General features: G+C 43.2%; 1 protein-coding gene across 5 annotated transcripts in view; it reads left to right on the top strand.

Annotated features, from left to right (window-relative positions):
* The first annotated feature begins 5,522 nt into the window (after positions 1 to 5,522).
* Positions 5,523 to 21,682, top strand: part of dusp8a (dual specificity phosphatase 8a) — a 44,513-nt gene continuing 28,353 nt past the window's right edge. Inside the window, exons 1-2 of one of the 5 annotated variants that reach the window (XM_047595751.1) lie at positions 5,523 to 5,785; positions 12,527 to 12,908. In XM_047595751.1, the coding sequence (XP_047451707.1) occupies positions 12,672 to 12,908 (237 nt within the window). In that variant the 5' untranslated portion in view covers positions 5,523 to 5,785; positions 12,527 to 12,671. Of the gene's footprint in view, positions 5,786 to 5,922; positions 6,058 to 6,583; positions 6,718 to 8,827; positions 8,952 to 12,526; positions 12,909 to 21,682 lie in introns of those variants that run through there. The other 4 variants (XM_047595752.1, XM_047595749.1, XM_047595750.1 and 1 more) reach the window with 4 other exon arrangements.

Genomic DNA, 21,682 nt, shown 5'->3' on the forward strand with positions numbered 1-21,682 from the left:
AATCCGATCGCCTGCAGTGGTGTCAGAGGATTTAAGTATCAAAGTTAGTGTTGATAAATAAGGGCCCTTCACGGTGTAAGTGCCAGCATAATTTAAACCTACAGAGATAATCAAATGCCAGCCTAATATCAAATATTAAACACTATATTGATATAAAAGTGTTTTTTCTTTCTCACTCTGACTCTCACTTCTAATGTAAAAAAAAAAAAAATCTTTACAGAAGGCCTGTTTCAACTTTTGATGCATTCAGGAGTCACCTCATCTTCAGGTTGCATGGTGCTAAGTGTTCATTAAAGGCATGTGCAATGTTATGGAACATAGGAATGTATAACAATTAGGTTAATTAGGATTTCTGTGCAATCTACAGTAGTACAGTTTTACCACGCTGCCTGTGCAGTCCTCATGGCCCACCATGTTTACAGTAAAACGACTTCTGCATTGAGGCCGCATAGACGTTCACTCGGAGGCGTCGCAGAGCCGGCGACGCTGAGGGGACGCTGAGGGGGACGGGGCCCACAAACAGAATCACGGCAGCAGGAAAATCAATGCAGATCTCCGGAGACACAAATACATGATGTACACACATAAAAAAAAATCAACAAATTCTTGTAAATGTCCCATTTGTTGCCCTCAGACTTTCACGCTCTGCGATGCCTCTGCTTTCAACAGTAGCTTGAACACATCTGTGAAGTAAGAAGCCCATGATTGTTGTATAGACAGGCCAGGCCTAATCTGTATGAAGCACAATAGACCAACTAAGGTTGTCTCTCTGATGTTCAGCTGTAATAGTTCTTTTTTTTTTTTTCTCTCCCCCCCTCCCCTCGTATTGTGTTTTGATTGTGTTGAGTTAAATGGATTGCATGTGCTGTATGGGACTTCCATAGGTCCACAATCAAAAGCGACGTGATTGGTTGTCCTGCTTTTTGTTGTGTAAAAGGGTTTAAGCCTATTATATTGCTTGCTCTCGGCCAATGCTTTTGATACAGTTTGCTTTTGTGAAACCAACCAGAGATATTTTTAGAACATTTTGATACAATCCTTTCGAGTAGATGCCTTGTGTATATTTCCGTTTACACCATGATGGAATGTAGCTCATACTGTGGATCAAACCATCGGTTTATATCGCAAGATTTGAGGGAACAAAATGTGACAACTACCTAAGTTACCTTACAGTACAGAAAAGAAATAGGTTACGTTCAGTCTTCAGTATTATTACTTTAGGGCCTTTAGGCTTCGCTTTAGTATGCTTTGCTTTCTGTGTACGTTTTTTTATCGTTTTTCTTGGAGAATTTTACCTCAGACTGAGTTTCTACGCAGTCCCCACTCTATTCCATCTGTGACTCAAGGCCACTTTTTCCGTTGACAACACGAGAAATAATTGCTATGTGTAAGGCAGCTAAAACAGTGAAGACAGTTTTCTATGTAACAAAAAGCAAACAACCTCTATCTTGACTTCAGATCAACGGCCATGAACGTTATCAGAGGATCGGTCTTAACTGCGTGGGCTTGGACCAATTTTAAACATCAATATGAGGAAAGAAAAGAAAATATATACATATATATATATATACATATATACTGCCAAACCGACCTTTTACAGGAACAGAATTGGACAGCAGAGGCCACGATCCTCCGATAACGTCCAGCGCACTTGACTGAAAGGCTTTTATTTTGAGTGCTTGTTGTCAGTGCTTACCCGGTCCCCTCCTGATGATCAACGTGGGGGACGACGAAATAGCCAAACAGTCAGACATACACAACAAACCAGCAATCAGTATTCCTCTCCTCTGCTACAGTATCGCTTTAAGTTGTGAGTTTTTGCATCCAAATAAAGGTAGATTTTCATGAATACGTGCCATTGTCTTTCTGACCCACACACACACACACACACACACACACACAAACACACACCTGGCTGGTCTCGGCTTTGTGTTGCGCTGCAGTGAAGCACAGAGTGCAGTGGCCCTCGTTCCACCACTAAGTGTCAGTGTGTGCAATCTAACAGCGCACGCAGCCGGCGGCTCAAACACTCGTCTGTTTGCTCACTGACGGCAGAACAACAGAACAAAGGCTTTCAATCCAACAAAAGAGACCCGATGATACTGAACTCAAACACCCACTTATTACAACTGTTTTATTCAGTGTTCAGAAAGAATGTGACACTGTGCACAAAGTGGTATTTTTTTTTTTTTTTCAACTCAGATTCATTGATTGCCTTGCACGCCTGGCTATTAATTGTGGTTATGGTTATTAATAGACACGTCATGTAATTCCCAGGGCCTTTAACCTCCTGAGACCCGGCGTCCTCATATGGAGACATTGTGTTTTAGGTTTGTTGCAGCTTATTCTGCTTCATTTAGACCTGTTGTCTTCATATCTAAAGGGTCAGTACACTTGTTTATTAATGTTTATTCATTTTTCTAGTTTGAATTTAACAAATTAACACATACTCATTTGAGGACAATGGGATTGCATCGTTTCCAGTTTTATATTTTAGTTCACATTGATGATTTAAATTGTAATATACACTGAAATAATCCCTGTCAAAATAATTTCTTTTTTAAAAAACTACTTCCAGTTCAAAGATGATGCTTATTTTTTATACTCCTTACTAATTCCTTACTAATCCCAAATACCTAAAGATCTTAATATTACCCAGCGTCCCCATATGGGGACGTTAAGTTTTATTGTGGCAGCTTTTTATTCTGCTTGATTTAAACTTTTATCTTCTTAACTAGATATTAGTTGGTGCCGATCATGTAAAGAGTAAAAACATACAAAATTTTAGTTATGCTTATTAACTTTTCTAGTTTAATATGATGTGTAACAAATTTCATCAATGGTAATGAGCTATAACTTCACTAATTAGGAAATACTCATATGAGGACTTCATTATTTGCAATTCTGTCTTTGAAAGGCCAAGTTTAGTTTTATAATTTGTTACATATTGGTGACTTTACTATAATATACAATGAAATCATCCCTGTGTACTGTGCAACAGTCCATAGATGAGAGTTTATTTATTGTGTGTGATTCTTCAAAAGTCTTACAGAACTCAAACACGCAGTTATTACCAGTTTTATTTATCTAGACCGTCATGTGTGTCTGAGACAGACATTAACAGTGAGTGTGTAGAGGTGGTTCAGACATATACAGTGAGTCTATGTCTGGATCACTAACTGGACTGAGTATACAAAAAAGGACAGAGTCGTCTCTATTTCCTCAGGAGGTCGTTTAATATCAGCCAGAAGCTGCTGGACATGTTCTTCCAGACTATCGCTGCCTGTGGCCTCTTCTACGCTGCGATGTGACGAAGCTACTTCAGGATAAATAAAGTATCTGTGTTTTATATTTTACTGGAAACAGAGCTACATTAACCGGATAAAGACTGGCACTAACAAAGGGAAGCAGTTTAGGTGAGCTCTCCAAATAGGCTATACAATCACAGCAGGGGACCATCTCTATGCAAAGCTCCCTCCCACACAGGGGGATGGGGGGGGCACTCAGGTTCTTAAGTAAATCATCAAAAACACTGGGATTACACTGTTTGTTTATAGTTCTGCTTTTTCAGCATTTTATTTAAATGTTACAACGGTCTGCAGTGCATTTTTATTTATTTTTGCTTGCAGTGCAGTGAATTATCTTATGATGTAATTAGGACGGTTTTACCAGGACGACGAGAACATGATTAAAATGCTATCTTCAAGAGCACATTCAGAATGTAAATGAGGCTCGGAGGAGGACAGCTCAGTCGCTTACAAATGCATTTCAATTAAGATGTCTTGTGCATTTGATGAAGATTAAATAAATGCAAATACAATACAAAAAAAATCTAAATTAGTCCCTGTACCTAGAGGCTTAGTGAAACACTCGAATGCTCATGGTTTGTTACGCAAACAGTGTAAGCCTATTTAAAAGACTACGTAATACCTGTGTGCTACGTTTGACCTATATGCTGCAGGTATGACAGAAATATTGTTCTACTTCGCACTATAAGACAAAAACGTGTTGCTCTGTAAATTAGTTTAGACCTTATTTTATCTTTTTGACATCACATGTGTAATTTTTTTATAATCTCGTTGACACAAGTAATAACATTCCTGACAACTAAAAAAAAAAAAGGACTGCCATCCAAAAGTAGGCCACCTGGAGGGACAAGAATGAAACTAAAGTATGTATTTTTTAGTATGTGTCTTTAATAAAGTCAACTTGTCATTTCATTAGGTACACTTGTGAACACAAATGCATTTTAATATAACAGTCCTGCAATAAATCAGGAATTGTTTCATGCATGTTGTGGTACTAAGCATTTAAAATAACAGGGATGAATTTAGGAAATGAATGAATGAATGTTGATTTAACTGTTTTTTTTTCGAGGCCAGGGGTTTGTACTACTACTACTACTGCAAATACAAAATAAATACAACTGCCCCAGACCACTGACACATAGCCACTATGCACTTTGATATCTACATACATATTCAAACAAAATACTTTTTTATTTATTTACACAGTTTTATTAACTTACTCCCTAAGATTTCTTTTAAACTTTTTAAGTTTTTTTTTTTATTTAATTTTATTTTTTTTACACAGATTCAACACAGGCTGAAAACTATTAATGATTAAGATTGCTAATTCTATACTCTTTTTTTGCTTATACTATTTTCTCTTTTCTTTTTATGTTCTTAGGAGTGTTTCTTTTATGTGTGACTAAGCTACCATGACCAAGAAAGTTCCAAATTTAATTATAATTTATGCTTCTGCGATAAAGTAACGCACAGGCTCATGCGTTAACGCAGACCCTGCGCGGACGTCGCTGCGTATCCGACGTTCTCATCCCGAGAAATGTAACTACACACTGCAGCTATGCAGAGCGCAAAGGCTGTGATTGGTCCGCTTGGTTGTACTGTGTTTCCGCTTTAGTATTTCCTTCTGTTTGTCCATTTCTGCGTTTTCAAATTGATTAATTTGTATCAATAAAGAATCGCTATGATTAACTGAAGAGGTTTGGAGATACAGACATTTGTATGACTTGTTTGGCGAAATTCGGCTGAAACATTTGCCATTGTTTAAAGTGAAGCAGGAAAAAGACACAGCGCCGTCTAGCGTCACACCGAAGAGTGCACAAGTTGATGTCACACTAGGAAAGGGTTCGTGCATGAGGTCATTAATTTAATATTACTGTTAACTGCTGGATGATCCTTTATAGTCATTGCTACAGCATGTCGCAACAATAATAAAACATTTCCTTCATCGTTAGTGTGACACTTTTATTATCTTTACACTCCCACACAAGGAGGAGCGCGGCTCCTTTAAAAAAATGTCGGACTGTCCCTTTAATCCGCGGATCACAAGGCTGACGTCACCTTGCCCCTGAGCCTCCGCTCCTGATTGGCTGGAGGTGACGTCAACCCACGGCTGCTTTTTTTTCTCCCCCCCCTCTCCCTTCTGAACCATGACCTCATCGCTTTAGTTCATGAAAGTGCTAAAGTGCACCTCCTGTACCTAACACCCCCCTCCCTCCTCCACCACCTCAACATACACATTCACACTAACAGTTTTAGCCTTTTAACTAGCATAGCAAAGCTAATCTATCCACCACCGTCGCGCTTTCCCATGCCGCGTCTGCTCCCGGTGCTGTCACCCTCCGTCAGCTGTGGGTTACGACCGTCCCCCCGCAACGACGCCAGGTAAACACCGGCCACCCCCCATGAAGACACCGCCGCTGTCCCCACACACATGGAGGCGAGCTGAATAACACGCAGCAGCCGTCGTGGAGCCCGAGGTGAGTTCCCGTGTGTGCGCGTTTGTTGATAAATTGGCAGAAATTAGCTAATATCAAGTGCGTTGCTATGCTCGGAGCGAGCTTACGCTAGCGACGGCTGCTCCTGCTCGCCACCGACCGACCCCCGTGCCTGCGCCCCCCGTGCCCGTGCCCCCCCTCCTCCTCTTTTATTAATGTGCGCGCACGTCTCATAATGGGGGAATTAAACCCTTTCAGGCTGAAGTAATCGATTCTCTAATTGCGACAAACATCTGTCCAAACACCATTTGAAGGTAGGTGGAAAATGTTTAATTTAATTTTATTTTTATTTTACTGTTGAATTTGCGCGCTGCTGCAGATCAGTTCAATGGAGTGGTTCATTTTCGCATGCGGACATATCCACGCGTCATAACAACGCAGGGCAGGTTTCCTCAAATAACACCTCTCACTACTGCTCCAGTGTCTATTAATTTAAGGTTCGCATGTGTTAAATATGCGCAGAGTTTGTAAAGGTACAAACGTCCTCTGGTCGCGTTGCAGTCCCGTCTTATTTCTAATGTAGGTCGTTTTATTATAGCGCGCTGCGCCCGCTCACCCTCCATTATTGTTATTGCTGCTGTCAAACTGCACCGTCCCATCTATTTCTTTGTGCGCTCCATCTCCCTATCAATTGCAACATCTGAGGCGTTCGCACATTTTCTTCTCTCTTCATGCACTATTTATTTTCACGGCATTGTATCTGTTGTGGCGGAGATTCTCGGTTATTATTTGCACTTGTGTTCGTGTCGTAATTGTTGTTACGGTGGAATCCGGAGGGTAGTCCCACTTTGTTACATGACCCTTACAATCTGCAGCAGTCGCACTGGGAGAGTATTGATTAGACAACACCAGAAGTCTTTAAACCTGCGTGTGTTGTGTATTGTGCTGGTAAATTGCTCCACCAGGACCAACCGGTAATTGTTTTTATTTTTTATTTATTTATTTTACTCGTAAAGATGCTGTCACACATGTCGTTATGAATAACACACCTGAATCTAAAAAATAAGTGTTTTAAGTTGAATTTGAGATGACCGTGACAAACAATTGTTTTATTAAATAAGTAGAATAAATACATAAAATTATTTGTTTTATATTTGTTTTTATTTGCCACTGGACTGATTTTGTTTTCTCAAAAATTAAAAAAAAAAAAAAATCAATTAAATGTCAAAAAATGCAAATTTGTAGTCCTACACTTTAAGTTACTGTACTAGTTGAATATAGTTATTCCAGTAATAACTTTACAAACTTTAATGTGTCCTAAAATGTAGAACCGGATATTGGATTAGTGCACATTGTACTTGTACTGGTACGTGGTATCGGCTGATGTTTAAAGTATATTGTAAGTTTATTGGTTCAGGAAAAATAACACAGGAGCAGTGTTATCTTTTACCATGAAGTGGGTAAATTGGTGACCCACTAATCCTCTGGCAGCTCCGTGTTGATGGTGTTACCCTGAGTTCCTTCTCACTGCTTTGTTGTGGTTGCTTTTGCAGAGTGTAGGGGATGCACACACTCAAAAGAGACGGGCACGCACACACACACACACATGCATGTAAACTTTGAGTTCATGAGAGAGCCCGTGGCACAGAGTAAAGGGCATGGGATGCGTGGGTGACGTGAGCTCTTTGCGGCCTAAACAAACACCGTCATGTCTCTCATTGTGTGAAATCAAGAGCCCGCTTTATATCAGTCTACTCAAGGCTGTGGCCACAGGTGACGTTATGCAGCGGGGTTAATAAATAACATGGATGGTATTACATCACCGCTGGTTGCCCTCCAGTTGCTCTCTTTGTGTTTGACTCTCTCCCCGATGTCTGATATGGCATTATTGAGCTGTCCCGTTGTAACTCATGGTTCCGTGTGAAAGGCCTACGAGATAAAGTTACTTCCTCAACTTTATCCTATCATATATTACAGAGAGGCGTTTTTTTATTATTATTATTATCAGCTTGTAATGAGAGTGACGGTAACGTTGGTTCAATGACTGGTGGTGTAAGTAGCTCTGGGGTTTCCTCTTTTGGCTCTTCTGTCGGAAAACAACTATTTCTGATCGTACAGAAAAATGTGCAGATGAATTCAGGCGTTCGGGAGGTCAGAAAAGTCCTTCATTACAGACTGGTCAATCTGGTTCCTCAACCTCCAGTGACTCATCGTGTGCTTTGTTTCATTTTAGATCTGTTGACCCTGTGAACTTTAATACACTTTGTAGGAAAAATAATCACAACAAATACAGAAAATATGATCCTAAAATATATATATATTTTTTTCAGTCAGCAACTTGTTGACTGATCGGTTCGTTAATGGAACACGATAATTTCCTTGCAGCTAAATCTGAGCCGGTTCTATTTTGAGGGCTGCCGCCGCCGGTTTGTAGCTCCCTCCCCTCTTGTGTCCTCACCCAGCATCAGCACCAGTAGCATCACCATCACCCTTCCCTGTGCCCCCCGTTCACCCCAGCCGGGCTGTTTCTATGGCAACAGCAGAATCTGCTCCGGGGCCTGTACACGCTGTGTCTGACGCTCTGCTTTCCCTCCCTCTTTTGGTTGTTTTCCTCCGCTCAGCCAGAGCCTCACAGCGTGCTTCTGGCAGCGTATTTATTTTTTCTTATTTTTCCGGCCTGGATGCTAAATGAAGAGAGGAAGACGGTTTTGCATAAGGGCTGCGGTTGTTGTGCTGAATAAGCATGTTGAGGCCTGCGCTCCATTGCCTCGCCGTCCATGATGTAATTGTCACTTTGCATTCTTTACTGCACTTTCTCTAATTAAGTCCCTTCCTCGTTCCCATTCTTGTGCACGCAAACAGGGAGGACAAGGTTACCGTAGCGCGATTGTCTCGCGGCGCAGGAAGATGCAGAGGAGCCGGTCTCTTGCCGCCACACATGTAAACCTGCTCACTCCGCTCCCCTCCCCTCCCCTCCCCATCTCCTTCCACTGCACAAGAGCAAGAAAGAGAGTGATAGGGAAGGAAGGAGGGATTCAGAGGGAAAAAGTGCCAGACTCTGGGTGGGTGGGAGAGCAGTCGCCATTAGACATATGCAGCGTCAGATGCTGTGCTCAGCAGCAGGGACACAGGAAAAGAGAGGAAAAGATTCACACCCCTGGAAGCCGTGCTGTTAGCTGCTCGACTGACGGGCTCCCTGCCATATAAGGTATGATATAACAGGTGATGGGGCAGGTCGTAATGTGGCAGGGGCTGTTTCTGGCGGGGAGGGGGGGTCCTGGCATTGCAGCAATGCTTAGTATTTCTGCAGATTGGATGTTCGGGTGCACATTATGAGGAAAGTGTGGATGTGTCACTATGTCAGTATGCTGTGTACTGCAGGTCACTATATTGTGCTGTGCTTAAAGTATTAATGCAGAAGCTCGCACTGTATCACACGGAGGAGACAGACTCACTACGTGGATCGGATGTATTTGTTTGTGTTGCTTTTTAAAGGAGCAATGTGAGCAGAGTAGTGGGCGTCTTACCTTCAGCCTCCACTGACTGTCCTAATTGTTGTGCACTTCGTAGCTTTTTGTTTCTTTTTTGCTTTACTGCAGCTACTTTCCAACACAGCAGCAGTTTGGCTCAGTTTACCATGCAGGCAGTTGCTACTGTCTGTCTAGATTTTCCTTCATGTTCCTGTGCTGCTGCTCTTGCATCAGGCAGGTTGCCAGGAAGCAACAGCATGTGTGCATCTATGTTCAGGCCGCTGGCCAAACCTGAACAGAGATACACACCGGAGGCGTAGGCCTACGCGTATGTGACGGTAAAATATTCTTATTATGTGGCTCTAGAAGAATGATGCATGAAGGCATTCGATGTTATGAAATGAACTGAAAGACTGGCACATCTCATCATGTGATGGCGTTGATTACATGCCATACTTTGGGTGAAGTCGTCCACAAGATCACTCATGAGAATGTGTTATTGTTTCACTTAGAATTGCACCGTTTGTTTCTATGTTTTCTTCCTACATCTCCATTAAACAACTGTCCCCTCCCCTCACCTTGAGCTGGCTGTAGTTGCTAGGCTGGAGAGATCCTCGCCAAATAACATCCTTCACGTCCTCCCCCATGCTCTGCTCTGCTCTGTCTCCGTCTCCCTCCACGGTGCTGGTGTCAGAACGCAGGTGAAAAGTTGCCGAGCTGAGCCGAGCTGGCTGAACATCTTCCCCAGACACCACTGATCAGTGTTTCAGTCTCTCATTTCTCACCCACATTCACCACCTTTGTTCCTTGCTGCCTGTCTTCAGAGAAGTGCTGCTCTTTCATCTCCTTGTAGAAGAACATACAGTCTTTTATTATTTATTTAATTCAAGCATCCAAGATATACAACTGAGAAAGAAACACAAGACAGAAAAATAAAAATACTTCGAATAAGTAACGTAAATTACTGGTAAAGTTCGAATTCAGTGTTTTCTAACTCCTCTGCTAAATAAAAATAACAATTATATTTAAAGTGCCTTACAAACCTATTGCGAAAAGCATCTCTTTATAGCTCTTCCCAAATTATGTAACATTTTCGCTGAGCTTGATTTCCTCACCCAGTGTATTCCACAAAATCTTAGAGAAGTGCTACTCTTACTTCTTCTTCTTCTTCTTATTTTCACTTTTATTTCATTCATTGATTAAAACCATACAATTAAATATGAACACAAATGTTCCCAAATCCGAATGAAAGGGAGCAGAAAGAAGCATAATCTTATATAATGAGCCTCTTTACCCCAAGAATCAATTTACAGACAACTTAAACAACAAGACAATAATAATGAGAATAATAAAATAAAATGAAATAAAGTAGGTATTGGAGAACACTGACTGTCATGTTTCCCAAGATACAGTTCCATCATACAAATAAAACAACCTTTCATGACTACACAACGTCTTGTTTTTCCATTTCCCCGCTTGAATTTTAGCTTTTGTGCGATCACTGACGGACGTGATTCATCTTGTTTTGTGTCGCCGCTGTTAAATTACGACAAGGCTTTTTGTCAACTTTTATCTCCGCTATCTGTTTCTACGCCTCCGTCCCTCGCACTCTCCCTTTTCCCGCTGAGGTTTAAGCCTCCATTTAGGCTTAGGGGTAAATGAGAGGCACCCCATTCATTTTTCATGACACCATGTGCCTGTGGATGAATAAAACAACATGGCCGCATTCACATTCTGACCTTCTCACTTGTCGCGTGACACCTGGTTGACCAAGGAAACGGTCTTTATGACCTGCGCAGTTTTTTTTCTAATTTATTTGGATGTTATCTCAAAACACACACAGTTTTTCACACACTGATCTTTCAACACTAATAAATGGTTGCATGTGTGTGTGTGTGTGTGTGTGCGTCTCATGTTAAATGTACAAGTGCTCTGGTGAAAGTGAGCAGGGAGGAGATCGGTGTGATTAGAAGTGATGGATAGAGGGAGGCAGTTCATCAAGTTTATAGACAGTCCTCTCTAACACAAACACACACACACAGAGACACACAAACACAGAGGATGTCACACGGGCCCTTTGCCTGTGTCCAGACCTGCTCTCTGAATTCCCCCTGCTTAATTTATCTCACGCCCTCAGTTTCCTGTTTCATGAGCGACCTCAAGAGAGACCCTCAATCAGCAACCACCAACCTTCACACACACACACACACACGCTTGTACACAAACACACACACCCACATTGTTGTGCGTGTCTAATTTAAGCCTCTGTGTTTGGCATTGTGATGTTCCTTCAGATCTCAGGACTGATAAATCCTTGAAGATGATCCAGCTGTCTTTTTTTTTTAAGTCTTAAAATAGCTTTTATATCCGCGTTTAGCTTTGTGGTTATTTTTACGTGCAAGGCGTTTAAAGTCATAAAACAAAGGCACAGAAATACATCGTGTAGCTTAAGTTTTGGAATTTACGCCACATAAATTTTTACTTTGCGGCGTTTGGGTTTTGTTTTATTTGTCCTGCTGGTATGGTTGGACGGTAGCTGAGGACGAGTCGTGGCCATGCCCTTTCTTATTATCAGCTGTCTGGTCCGCAGCATCTCAAAATTGACAGAGGCAGCCTTGAATGTCACTGGTAGCCAGTAATAGCACTGAAACAAACCACTGAATGGCATGCCTAAGCAGTGGTGATTCTTCTAAATCATAGCTCTTCAAAAGGGGGGTCACAGAGGTGCTGCAGGGGGGTTGCAAAATCTTTGGTTGATTAGACATTTTTCATATATATACATATATATATTTTTTTTAATTTTGCCCCATAAATTTAAATTTCTTTAAATACTACACATTATATGGAGGCAGGAGATGCTATCTTTCAGTCAACACTTCAACAGCGCACAGTTTCACACGGAGCGCCACACTAGCTGAGACCTGTCAATCTAAGCTTCCTGTACACAGTAGGCCCCGCCCCTATCGCTGCTAAACCAATCACAAGGCTGCAATTGGTTGAGAGCCTGTTCCATCCCCAGGTGAAAACCCAGAGACACGCTGCAGTATTAGCAAAAGAGAAGCTAACGGTGCGGCTCGCTCCCATTCTGCAGGTGCATGGCCACCAAACACATGTTTGAAATAAAAAATGAATATTTAAACCTGTGTATCATTTGAATAGCTTAATATTGAATGAAATATGATAATAATAATGTAAATTTATAAATAGCACCAGGCTGAGTTTAATGTAAAACACATATAGTAGGTAAGGGGTTCCTACTTAATCTCTCATCAGTTTGGGCCTAAAAAATATATTTTCCTTCTTCTCTCTTCAGGAACCATGGATCTCGTAGCGCCTGCTCCAGTGGTAGCCCTCCTCCACTGACCTCCTCTACCTCCCCATCTCATCCTTCCCCCTCTCTCGTCCGCCCCTCTTCCTTTGCTGCTACCCCCTCATCGGTGACCGTCCCTTCCGACGTCATGGCAGGGGAGAAAGGGCCCAATAAACGAACCGCGATGGACATCAAGCGCCTGGCCAGCCTCATCCAGAGAGGGACGGGCCGCTTGCTGGTGATTGACAGCCGGACGTTCTCTGAGTACAACGCGTCGCACGTGCAAGGCGCGGTCAACGTTTGCTGCTCGAAGCTGGTGAAGAGGAGACTGCAGCAGGACAAGGTGTCGGTTACCGAGCTGCTGCAACCCAATGGCAAGGTGAAGGTGAGCTAAAGCTCTGTTAAATCTACCTGACAGTTGATTCCGTTTTAGGCGGCAGGATGTGATGCCAGACTGTCTCTGTGGCAAGCGTCCACATCTCTGACAAGGCCAAGACAACCTGATTCTTTCCAACTAAATAATCTAAGTAAAAAGGTCTTTACACTTGTCACAAACACAGGATATACAGGAGGTTAATTAACGTGCTGGTGCATGGATTTCAGTTACCTTGTGCAGAGCTGGTCTATCCAATTCTTCTGTTTCCAGCCTTTGTGCTAAGCTAACCGGCTCCTGGATGCTAGTATTGATATATTCTCATATAGCTTTCCATTTTAGTTTTGTAAATAATAAATAAATAAATACAAATCTGACTTTAACAATGTTTGGGCCAAGTAGACTTGGGGGATTTGCAAGATTTTGCAAAGAAAAACTTGCAAATAGCTCGGGGAATTAAGAAGGTGCTTTTATTCAGGGTGTTGCATAATCTCGCTTGTTCCAGCAGAATCTGCACGGGAATGTAAAGTGTATGAAAATGATAGTTCAAATGGAAATAGACCCGCACAAATATATCACAGTATCACAGTTAGGGGTGGAATTGTAACAGAGCTGCTTGCATCATCCATGTGTCGTACAGTAGGGGCGCCCCTTCAGTGTAGTAAGTCTTTCCTTGAACCAGATGCCACAGATTCAGATTACCTTGTGCAATGCACTGACTTTGATATATTTTTTTTCGGATCATCATAAACAGCCTGAGCCCATGTTACCGCTGTGGTTCTGGACAGGCCTCCTCAGTGCGAGCCCGAGCCTGCGCCACATCAGTGGGTGCTATATTTGGCGGGCATGCGGGCGTACTGTAGGTTTGTTGCTTATCAGTGGCCCTGAAATCGGATCCTCCCGTTTTCCATGACTTCTGTTCCGAATATGACAGCCTTTTTTTCCATGGCTCGTCCACCCGCGGCACGCCGACTCCTGTATTTTTAGTCCGTCTGTGAAACCGAAGGAACTCGAGAGGGGAAACCAAAGCAGTGATGGGATGAAGTTTTGTTGTTGTTGGTGGTGTTTTTTTTTTTTTTTTTTTTTTTAATGTATGGGATGGGATTATGCAGTTTGAGTGGCCGCTCATCACCCAGCAACGCCAAGCTTTGGAGGAGATGGCTGATGGCGTCCCTCCTTCTGACTCCAAACGTTATTTTTAGGTATTTATTTAACTTTTAACCATGTTACACCCAATGCAGTAACACAGTGATTTACAGCTGAACTAGCAGGTGATTGGCATTTTTTTCCTAGGTGTGACGCAGGAGGGTAGTCCATAAAATGTTATTGCTGTTTTTGTTGTTTTACTTCCCGGTTGCCAGGAGCAAGTGTCGAACCTGTCATCTCATTGTGTGATGTCAATGAACTACGACCTTCTCCCGCGTTGCGCCTCGTAGATAACGTATCTGTCCAGAAGTTGCAGCCGGGACTCTAGTTGCTTACGTGATCAGGAAACACATTGGGAATCACCCAAATGGCTAAATGGCAAAAAAATATTTTAATTCTACTCTGCTGCTCCTGTTGGATTCCACTTAAACACTTTCCACATGGTCAGTCCATTACTAATGGAGAATTGTGTGTTATTGCTACTTTTTACAGTAAAATTATGCTCATTGAGGGTTTGTGTGCCTCATGTCATGTATGTCAGGCTTCAGCCAGACAAATTCACCTCTAGTAAGGATCTTTGTATAACTTCTGTTAGTTCCTTCCACCAGCCTGAGTTACGGTTCGCTTGATGTGGCCTGAACATGGTGCATCTTAGAATATGTGACTCATCCTCACAGAAGGATCCAGTTTTGCCCAAATAATGATGTTTTTTTGGGTTGTGATGATGCGTGACCTACTCTCGCAGACTACGGATTTAGACCGAAAAACAATAACAAAGAGAAAACAACAGAGACAAACGAGGAAGCCAAAAAAAAAAAAAAGCTGCAGCTGGAGAGCTGACACATTTGATAGGCTTTGGATCTATTCAGTCTGAGTTTCATTACTGTAGTCAGGGCAGCAGGCTTCAGTGTGTTTCTGTGCTGAGTCTGTTGGGTTCATCTCCGTGTGGGGCCTTGTGCTTGGCACATCTCACACTGTGGCACCCCACAGAGCCATGCTTCCTCCTGATTTCTCTCACTTTCAGTCTCATGACAGGTCTGTCTGTCTGTCTGTCTGTCTCCCGCAGCAGCTTCCCGCCACCAGCCCGTTCCTTCTTCGTTTAGTTAATTTTCCTCTCCCTGTCTAGCGTTGTCTCATGGATGGTTTGTTATTATCCTTTCCCCACCCCCAGTAAAGAGGATAAGGCTTGTGATTAATGCTAGGCTGGATAAAGCTGGAACTAGCCGGGTGAGAGGGGAGGGCCTGACGGACCCAGACTCTTTTGTTATTGGCTAAGCATGACATCATCCCTTTTGTGCGGCCACTGGCAGGCCGCGGGCTGGGCACGTGCAGGCTGGCTGTGTGGTGTTAAAGCCAGCTCCCAAGTAATTCCACACACACACACAAACACACACACACACACACACACCATCCTCTCTACCCCCCACATGGCCAGGAGCCGCCTCAGCCAGCCAAGACAGCAAAGAACACCATCGTGGCCCTTTGTTGGGGAAGTGAATGCAGGAAGCAGGAGAGCAGCATTGAGGGTATTCATGGATGAGCTGCTGCCTCCCGCCTCACATCCCATTGAGAACTAATAGCCTGCATCCCCCAAGGCGATGCACTCACCCTCTTTCATAGAAGCTCCCATAGCTTCGGTTAACGGAGCTGAATGAACGTCCTCGACCAGCACAGCGGCGATCAAAATGGTGTCGTCTTTCTTCTACCTCTCGCATCCCATCCCCTTCATCACCTCTTTATTAATGTGGGTCACACGGAGCTGGATACAGTAGGTTACGTGTTGGTGGACCTCTGCTGGGAGAGGGATGGCACAGGCTTAGTCTGGAATGGGGCTTCCTCGTGCCTTTTCTGACAGGCTGGAGGGCATGCGGCTGGTTTCTTGGCTTAAGCCACGGCTAATCCCTGCTGCTGTGATGGGAACAGCCGGCCGCGCAGGCCCGACAGATGGACCAGAGGTTTTCACTACCAGCGACCAGTCTGGAGGAGCACCCTTCTTTCCTTCTGTATGCAGGCAGGGATGATGAATGAGTGAACGCATCACAATCTATTTAAAGTGCTATTTAAAGCCTTTTCATTGAGACACGCGTTACAAGTTGTCACATGCTGGGATGTTCAGGAACTTAGATATTTCTAACCACAATCATCTCTCCTCATTCTTATCTTTCTTTGCAGAGGACAGAAACTGTAAATCCGTAAATAATTCAGCTTTTTAATCATACTGACCTAGATAAGTGGCTCAGGTATCAGCCAAATGTCACCGACCCACATTCAAAAAGTGATGTGATTACCTGGAGCCCCAATGCTCTGCGGTGCACAGATTTTAAATGGGAGCGTTAAGAGAGATTGAATCAGAAATCGACTTAAAACTGGAGTCAGTATGAGAAAAGGGAACTAATTAAATTTCCTATGTGGGGAGTTAATCTGAGCTTTTTTAGCTTTTTGACTCAGAAAACGAGTAAGTGCTAAATAAGTTACATTAATGCGGCTTTAAAGAATTTAGTCAGTGCACTAATAATTCAACTGACAGAAAATGGTTGAAATGCTTTGATAAATAGATGGATAGATATATGCAGCAGTAATTGTGTTCTTCTTGTGCAGCTATCTGATGAGAACACTGCTAATTTTAGACTCTGATACGCCTTCAAGTGTTGCTATACCATAGTATGAGGATCACGGATGGAAATAAACTTCTGGCTAATTTACACAACGTCAGCGATTTATAGCAAGTGTTCACTAATGTTCACGCTCCTCCCCAAATAAACAAATAAAATGCAAATATTAGACGTGACAATAAACAGCTGTTCCTTGGCGTAATGGCCACGAAGCAAATAAGCAAGCCAGTCAAAGGCTCTGTGATCTCGTCTGTGATCTTAATTGGTAGGACTGGCTGAGTGCCCTGCTGCACAGGCAGGGACCACACGTGACCCACTAATGCATTTATGCAATGAAGAAGATCTCCATCAGTTCCACCGATGACGCACCATATGTTGTGTTTATCCTGCCTCGCCAAGGGGGAATGGGGGGGGGGGGGGGGGGTGGCTGGGATGACACATTATGGGAAATCCAAGGTGAATTTGGAGAATGGAGGGTGAGACCTCACCGACAAGAAGTTGGAAACTGTCAGACACAAGGCAAAGACGCCGGCCTTTGGAAAACACCACGCATTTTTCGGAACAGACACAGAATGTTTCCAGTAATTACTGTGCACTCTTTCAAAATGAAGGACAACGCATGAGTGTTTTTCGTGTGTCACATCCCTCGACCTTAGAAGCAGAACTGAGAACTTGAGAAGTTGATGACTCACTGTGTGGATTTAGTTTTTTTTTTTTTTTTTTCCCACATGACCCCGAGGGCACATTCAGGGAATTTTCTGTGTTTCATTCACATTTTTCCTCATCCCAAGTTAGAACAAAGACGCTGTAGCTGGCAGCGGTTGTTCTGCACAGCCGGATGTGTCATGTGTTTGCTTTGGTGAGGTCACAACATGAATCACTGTTTGCTTTAAAGGTCCCGCAGTTTGACATGGACGCACATGCTCTTATTCTAATGATAGTTTTAATCATATACTGCTGCAGGCAAAATATGTGGGAGCGTTTTCGGGACATGGCATATAAAAAGTGTGAAGGATGCGATAGCTGGATATATGTGATTCACCTTTCTAGACATCAGTTGTGTCTGTGTGTTTGTGAGAAACCTTATACTTGCATGTAAAAAGCTCACAGTCCTTACCGAACGCACGCGAAAGGCCTTGTGTGTGTCCGAAACGTCCCCCGACACTCTGCTGGTGTTAAGGTGTGACCGTATCATGTCGCTCCCGTGTCTGAAATGATCAAGCATGACCTCACACTGCACATGCACATGCGGACATCAGGGACTTTCAGCACCCTGACACATCTTCACATCCCGAAAACATTAATGCCACGACCCGTAAACTCGGTCTGAAGCGTCAGCACAATCTTAATTCTTCCACCTTAAACCCCGGATTTGATCGTTAATGACCTTTATTCCTCTGCGTCTGTCTTCACAGGGATAGAGATACAAGAGCTTTATGACACATATCACACTTCCCGTAGCATACATGAAAGTGACAGCTGCCAGTGTCGGTCATTGACGTCATCTGGCCCCAGAGTGTTATCTATACAGCGGGGAGAGGTGTATGTTGCGCCCTGTGTGGCAATCCCACTGTGAGGAGAGGTCACCGTCTGCTGCATGCACTTGAAATTGTAAACCCAATATTAAGAATGCAATAAATGTGGTTATACATCAATCAAAATTATAATTAAATGTCTGATGTGTGTTTCATGTTGTGCAATTGCTGCAGTAGAATAGATAGACAGATACTTTATTCATCCCATGGGAAAGTTTGACTCATGCACAACACATTGACATCAAAATCCATCGTGCAGTGTGATCCTGTGTCTTAGGGCTGAGCGTTTTTTCATGTGTAATCACATGTTCAAAACATTTTCTACTGGCCGAGAGAGGAATTAATGCAGTAGATTGACTGAGGGTGAACTATTTTACTGTTATGATGAGTAAATATTGTAGAATAATCCCACACTAGTAGTAAAACAGGTTTGCATGGCCCCGTGTTAGCACTGACTGCTGATGTGGAAATCCGGGGACATTTATAGCTCAGAGATAAAAAAAAAATGTTATCAAGATGAAATGAAAAAACATGGACAATTATGGTTCCATTTACTTTGACATATTTGTTCATATTTAAACATATTTAAACTGCTATGTCTGTAATGTCAATAGCAATGCAACCAGCTACCGTAATAACTGTAGTCTGCACACAATATTTCTTTTTCTCATTCTCAGACATTTTAATAATCCATATTATAAGAAAATACTGGTATTCTGCATGAACCAGTTTACCACCCAGCTCTACCATGTCTCTTCTTTACTGAGGTTCATACTCACATCATTTTCTTTTCTGTGGGACATCCTAGAGTGGACAGTCTGAGAGGACTGCGCTTCAGGAATGCAGCTCCATTTTTAGACTGTTTATGCTGATGCTGTGTCACAGACCAGTTCACACACTCACGCACACACTCGTCACTGACCTTGACACTGGTCAACAGCACTTCTGAGGTCAGGCCAAGTCATGTTTCACTTTTTTGCAGAAGCGTTTACCGTACGCACAGCTCCACAAATATCTTTTACTGCCAAACTACCCATCATTTATGTTTCATAGTGTGCGAATAAAATCTAACAGGGAGCATTGACTTTGAGGACGAGCCTTGACTCCAGCCTTGTTGTTCTTCAACTCCTTACATATTTTATAGTGCAGGGTCATTTGGAAACCTGCAGAGACTGCTGAGGATTTCTTGCAGTTTCATATTTCTGTAATGGATTTAATATTTTCTGCGTGTCGCGCGTTGTGCAGTTTGTTTTTGTCTCTTTTGACATATTTGTTTGCAGAGGAAAGGAAGAAAATAACCCGTCCCCTGTGGCCACTCCTTGTTTGTGTCCTGCTGTGATACCAGCCTCCAGATCCTTCAGATAAATCTTGGGTACAGCCGGAGTGGTAGCAGTTGTTCTGCATGTGCCACCTCCTGTTCTCCTTATCCCTCTTTCTCCTTCTATATATATATAAAAATATACGATTCTCTTCCCTCAACTTATCTCCTTTATTTCCTTGCTTCCTCCTTTTACCTTCTTTCTTCGCTTGTGTTCCCTCTCTGCCCGTGGCATTCCTTGTTTACCTGCAGTATGCATGCGTCAGAGAGCCGGGGGCCAGCGCTGTAATATTAGTGATGCTGTAGCACTGCAGAGGCATGAGGGATCTGTACCAATGCTGCAGTCTGACAGCGAGCCCGAGCCCTGGGTCGTTGACCTCTAACACTGCAGCAATCTTTGCACATATCACATACTTAGCAGGTTGTGTAATTTGGCCTGATATTCGGGAACAAATTTGCTGCAAAACAAAGTAAACATCCTCCTCTTTGTGCTGAGTGTTAAATATATCCCAGAGTGAAGACTTCCAAAGTGGAAGAGTTCAAATGTTATATCAGCCTCTTTGCTAAAAAAAACTCCAACAATCTTTTTTGCTCCTTAAAGAGAAAAAAAAACCTCAGTCACTCATTTGATGTTTTTCCACCTGACAGTGAAACGTGAACCGGGCCGTTCATAAACATCAGCGTGTCGAGTTGCATGCGTGTATTTGTGCTGTGCATTTATATACAGTTAAAGTCTCGTAGTAATCCTCGGGCACTGACATCACAGGCCCAAAGTAGATCTGATCCCATTAGGATTATTAGCTAAAATTACCTAGGGTTAGGAAAGATGGAGGAAGTTGGGGGATTTAAAATAAAGAGGCCTAAAGGGGGAAAAAATAACTAAAATTTGTTGCATTGATGCCTTTTTTGACAGATGCATAAAAAGCGCTACTAATAATAATTTTATTGTATGTAATGAAGGAACTGATAAGCATCCGAGTCATCCAGCCAGACTCAAACCAGAAATCTTGTAGTTTATCGCAGTGTGATGTTGTGGAGCTACGGAGCAACTTCTTACTTCACAGACTGACCTTGTCCTGCCTGAATCCCCTCTCTGGCCGTCTTCCAGGCCACTCTGCTACAGCTGCTCTGTAAGCAGAAACATAATAAGGCGCTCTCCATGCACACGCTGTGGAGCCGTGTATACCATGAGCTATCATCACCGCCGTAGCTTCAGCAGACAGAGAGGGGAACAGTGCAGCTTTGCCTGGAAGCCAGTGTCTGTTCAAATGACACTTAGCACATGCGAGTGGTGTGTTTGTGTCGTTTATTGCGGTAAACAAAGAAATTCAATGAGCTTCATCCTCACCCCCCTCCATCTTTAGTTTCCTCCTCGTACATACAAGCTTCCCTCATCCTCCCTTTCATCCTCTTCACTTGTCTTGCACATCTTTCTCCATCACCCCCCCATCCCATCCTCCCTCAAGCTAGCCCCCCTCACCCGTCCCTCCCTCCTCCCTCCCTCCCTCCTCTCCTCCTGTCCAGTGGCGGTTCAGTGATGCAGTGATTCATAGCTGCAGTAGGCGCTGCCTGATGGTCATGTGACCGAAGCCTGCCTGACAACATGGGGAACAACAGAGCCTGGCGAGCAGCCACGTGCACATGCTCACGCTCCCTCATCGCAAACACACACACACACACACACGAACGCGCACAGAGAGACACTTTGTCATATCGGCGCATGCTCACATCCTCTCATCTCGCTCACAATCTGACATAAACAGCACCACTCGGACGCACTGGATGCCCACACCCTTCGCTATGTTGCCGGATTTTATCATTTCACCTCCATTACAACAAACAACCTTCTCAGCGGCATCCGAGCCGTAAATATCACAGACACCGCTGCGCCGCGCAACACTCAGACCTCATGCTTTATTTATGATCCTGTACTTTACCGTCATAACTTACTCTAGAATCACCTGGGTACAACTTTCTGTTGCACTCGCTGGGAACAATAAAGCAAATGTTTATTCTTGCAACTCCAAGTGCTGCGTTTGAGTTTCATTTTCTTGCTGTTGTTGTTGCTTCCTGGTGAAAATGACAGCAATGAGCTGGCGAGAGTTTCAGGAAGCTTTCCCAGGCTCAAACTGTCACTGTTTCAACCTCCCTGCAGCTCATTTATCAACACCGCGT

This window comes from Mugil cephalus, chromosome 10, assembly GCF_022458985.1.
Source record: "Mugil cephalus isolate CIBA_MC_2020 chromosome 10, CIBA_Mcephalus_1.1, whole genome shotgun sequence".
Taxonomy (NCBI): Eukaryota; Metazoa; Chordata; class Actinopteri; order Mugiliformes; family Mugilidae; genus Mugil; species Mugil cephalus.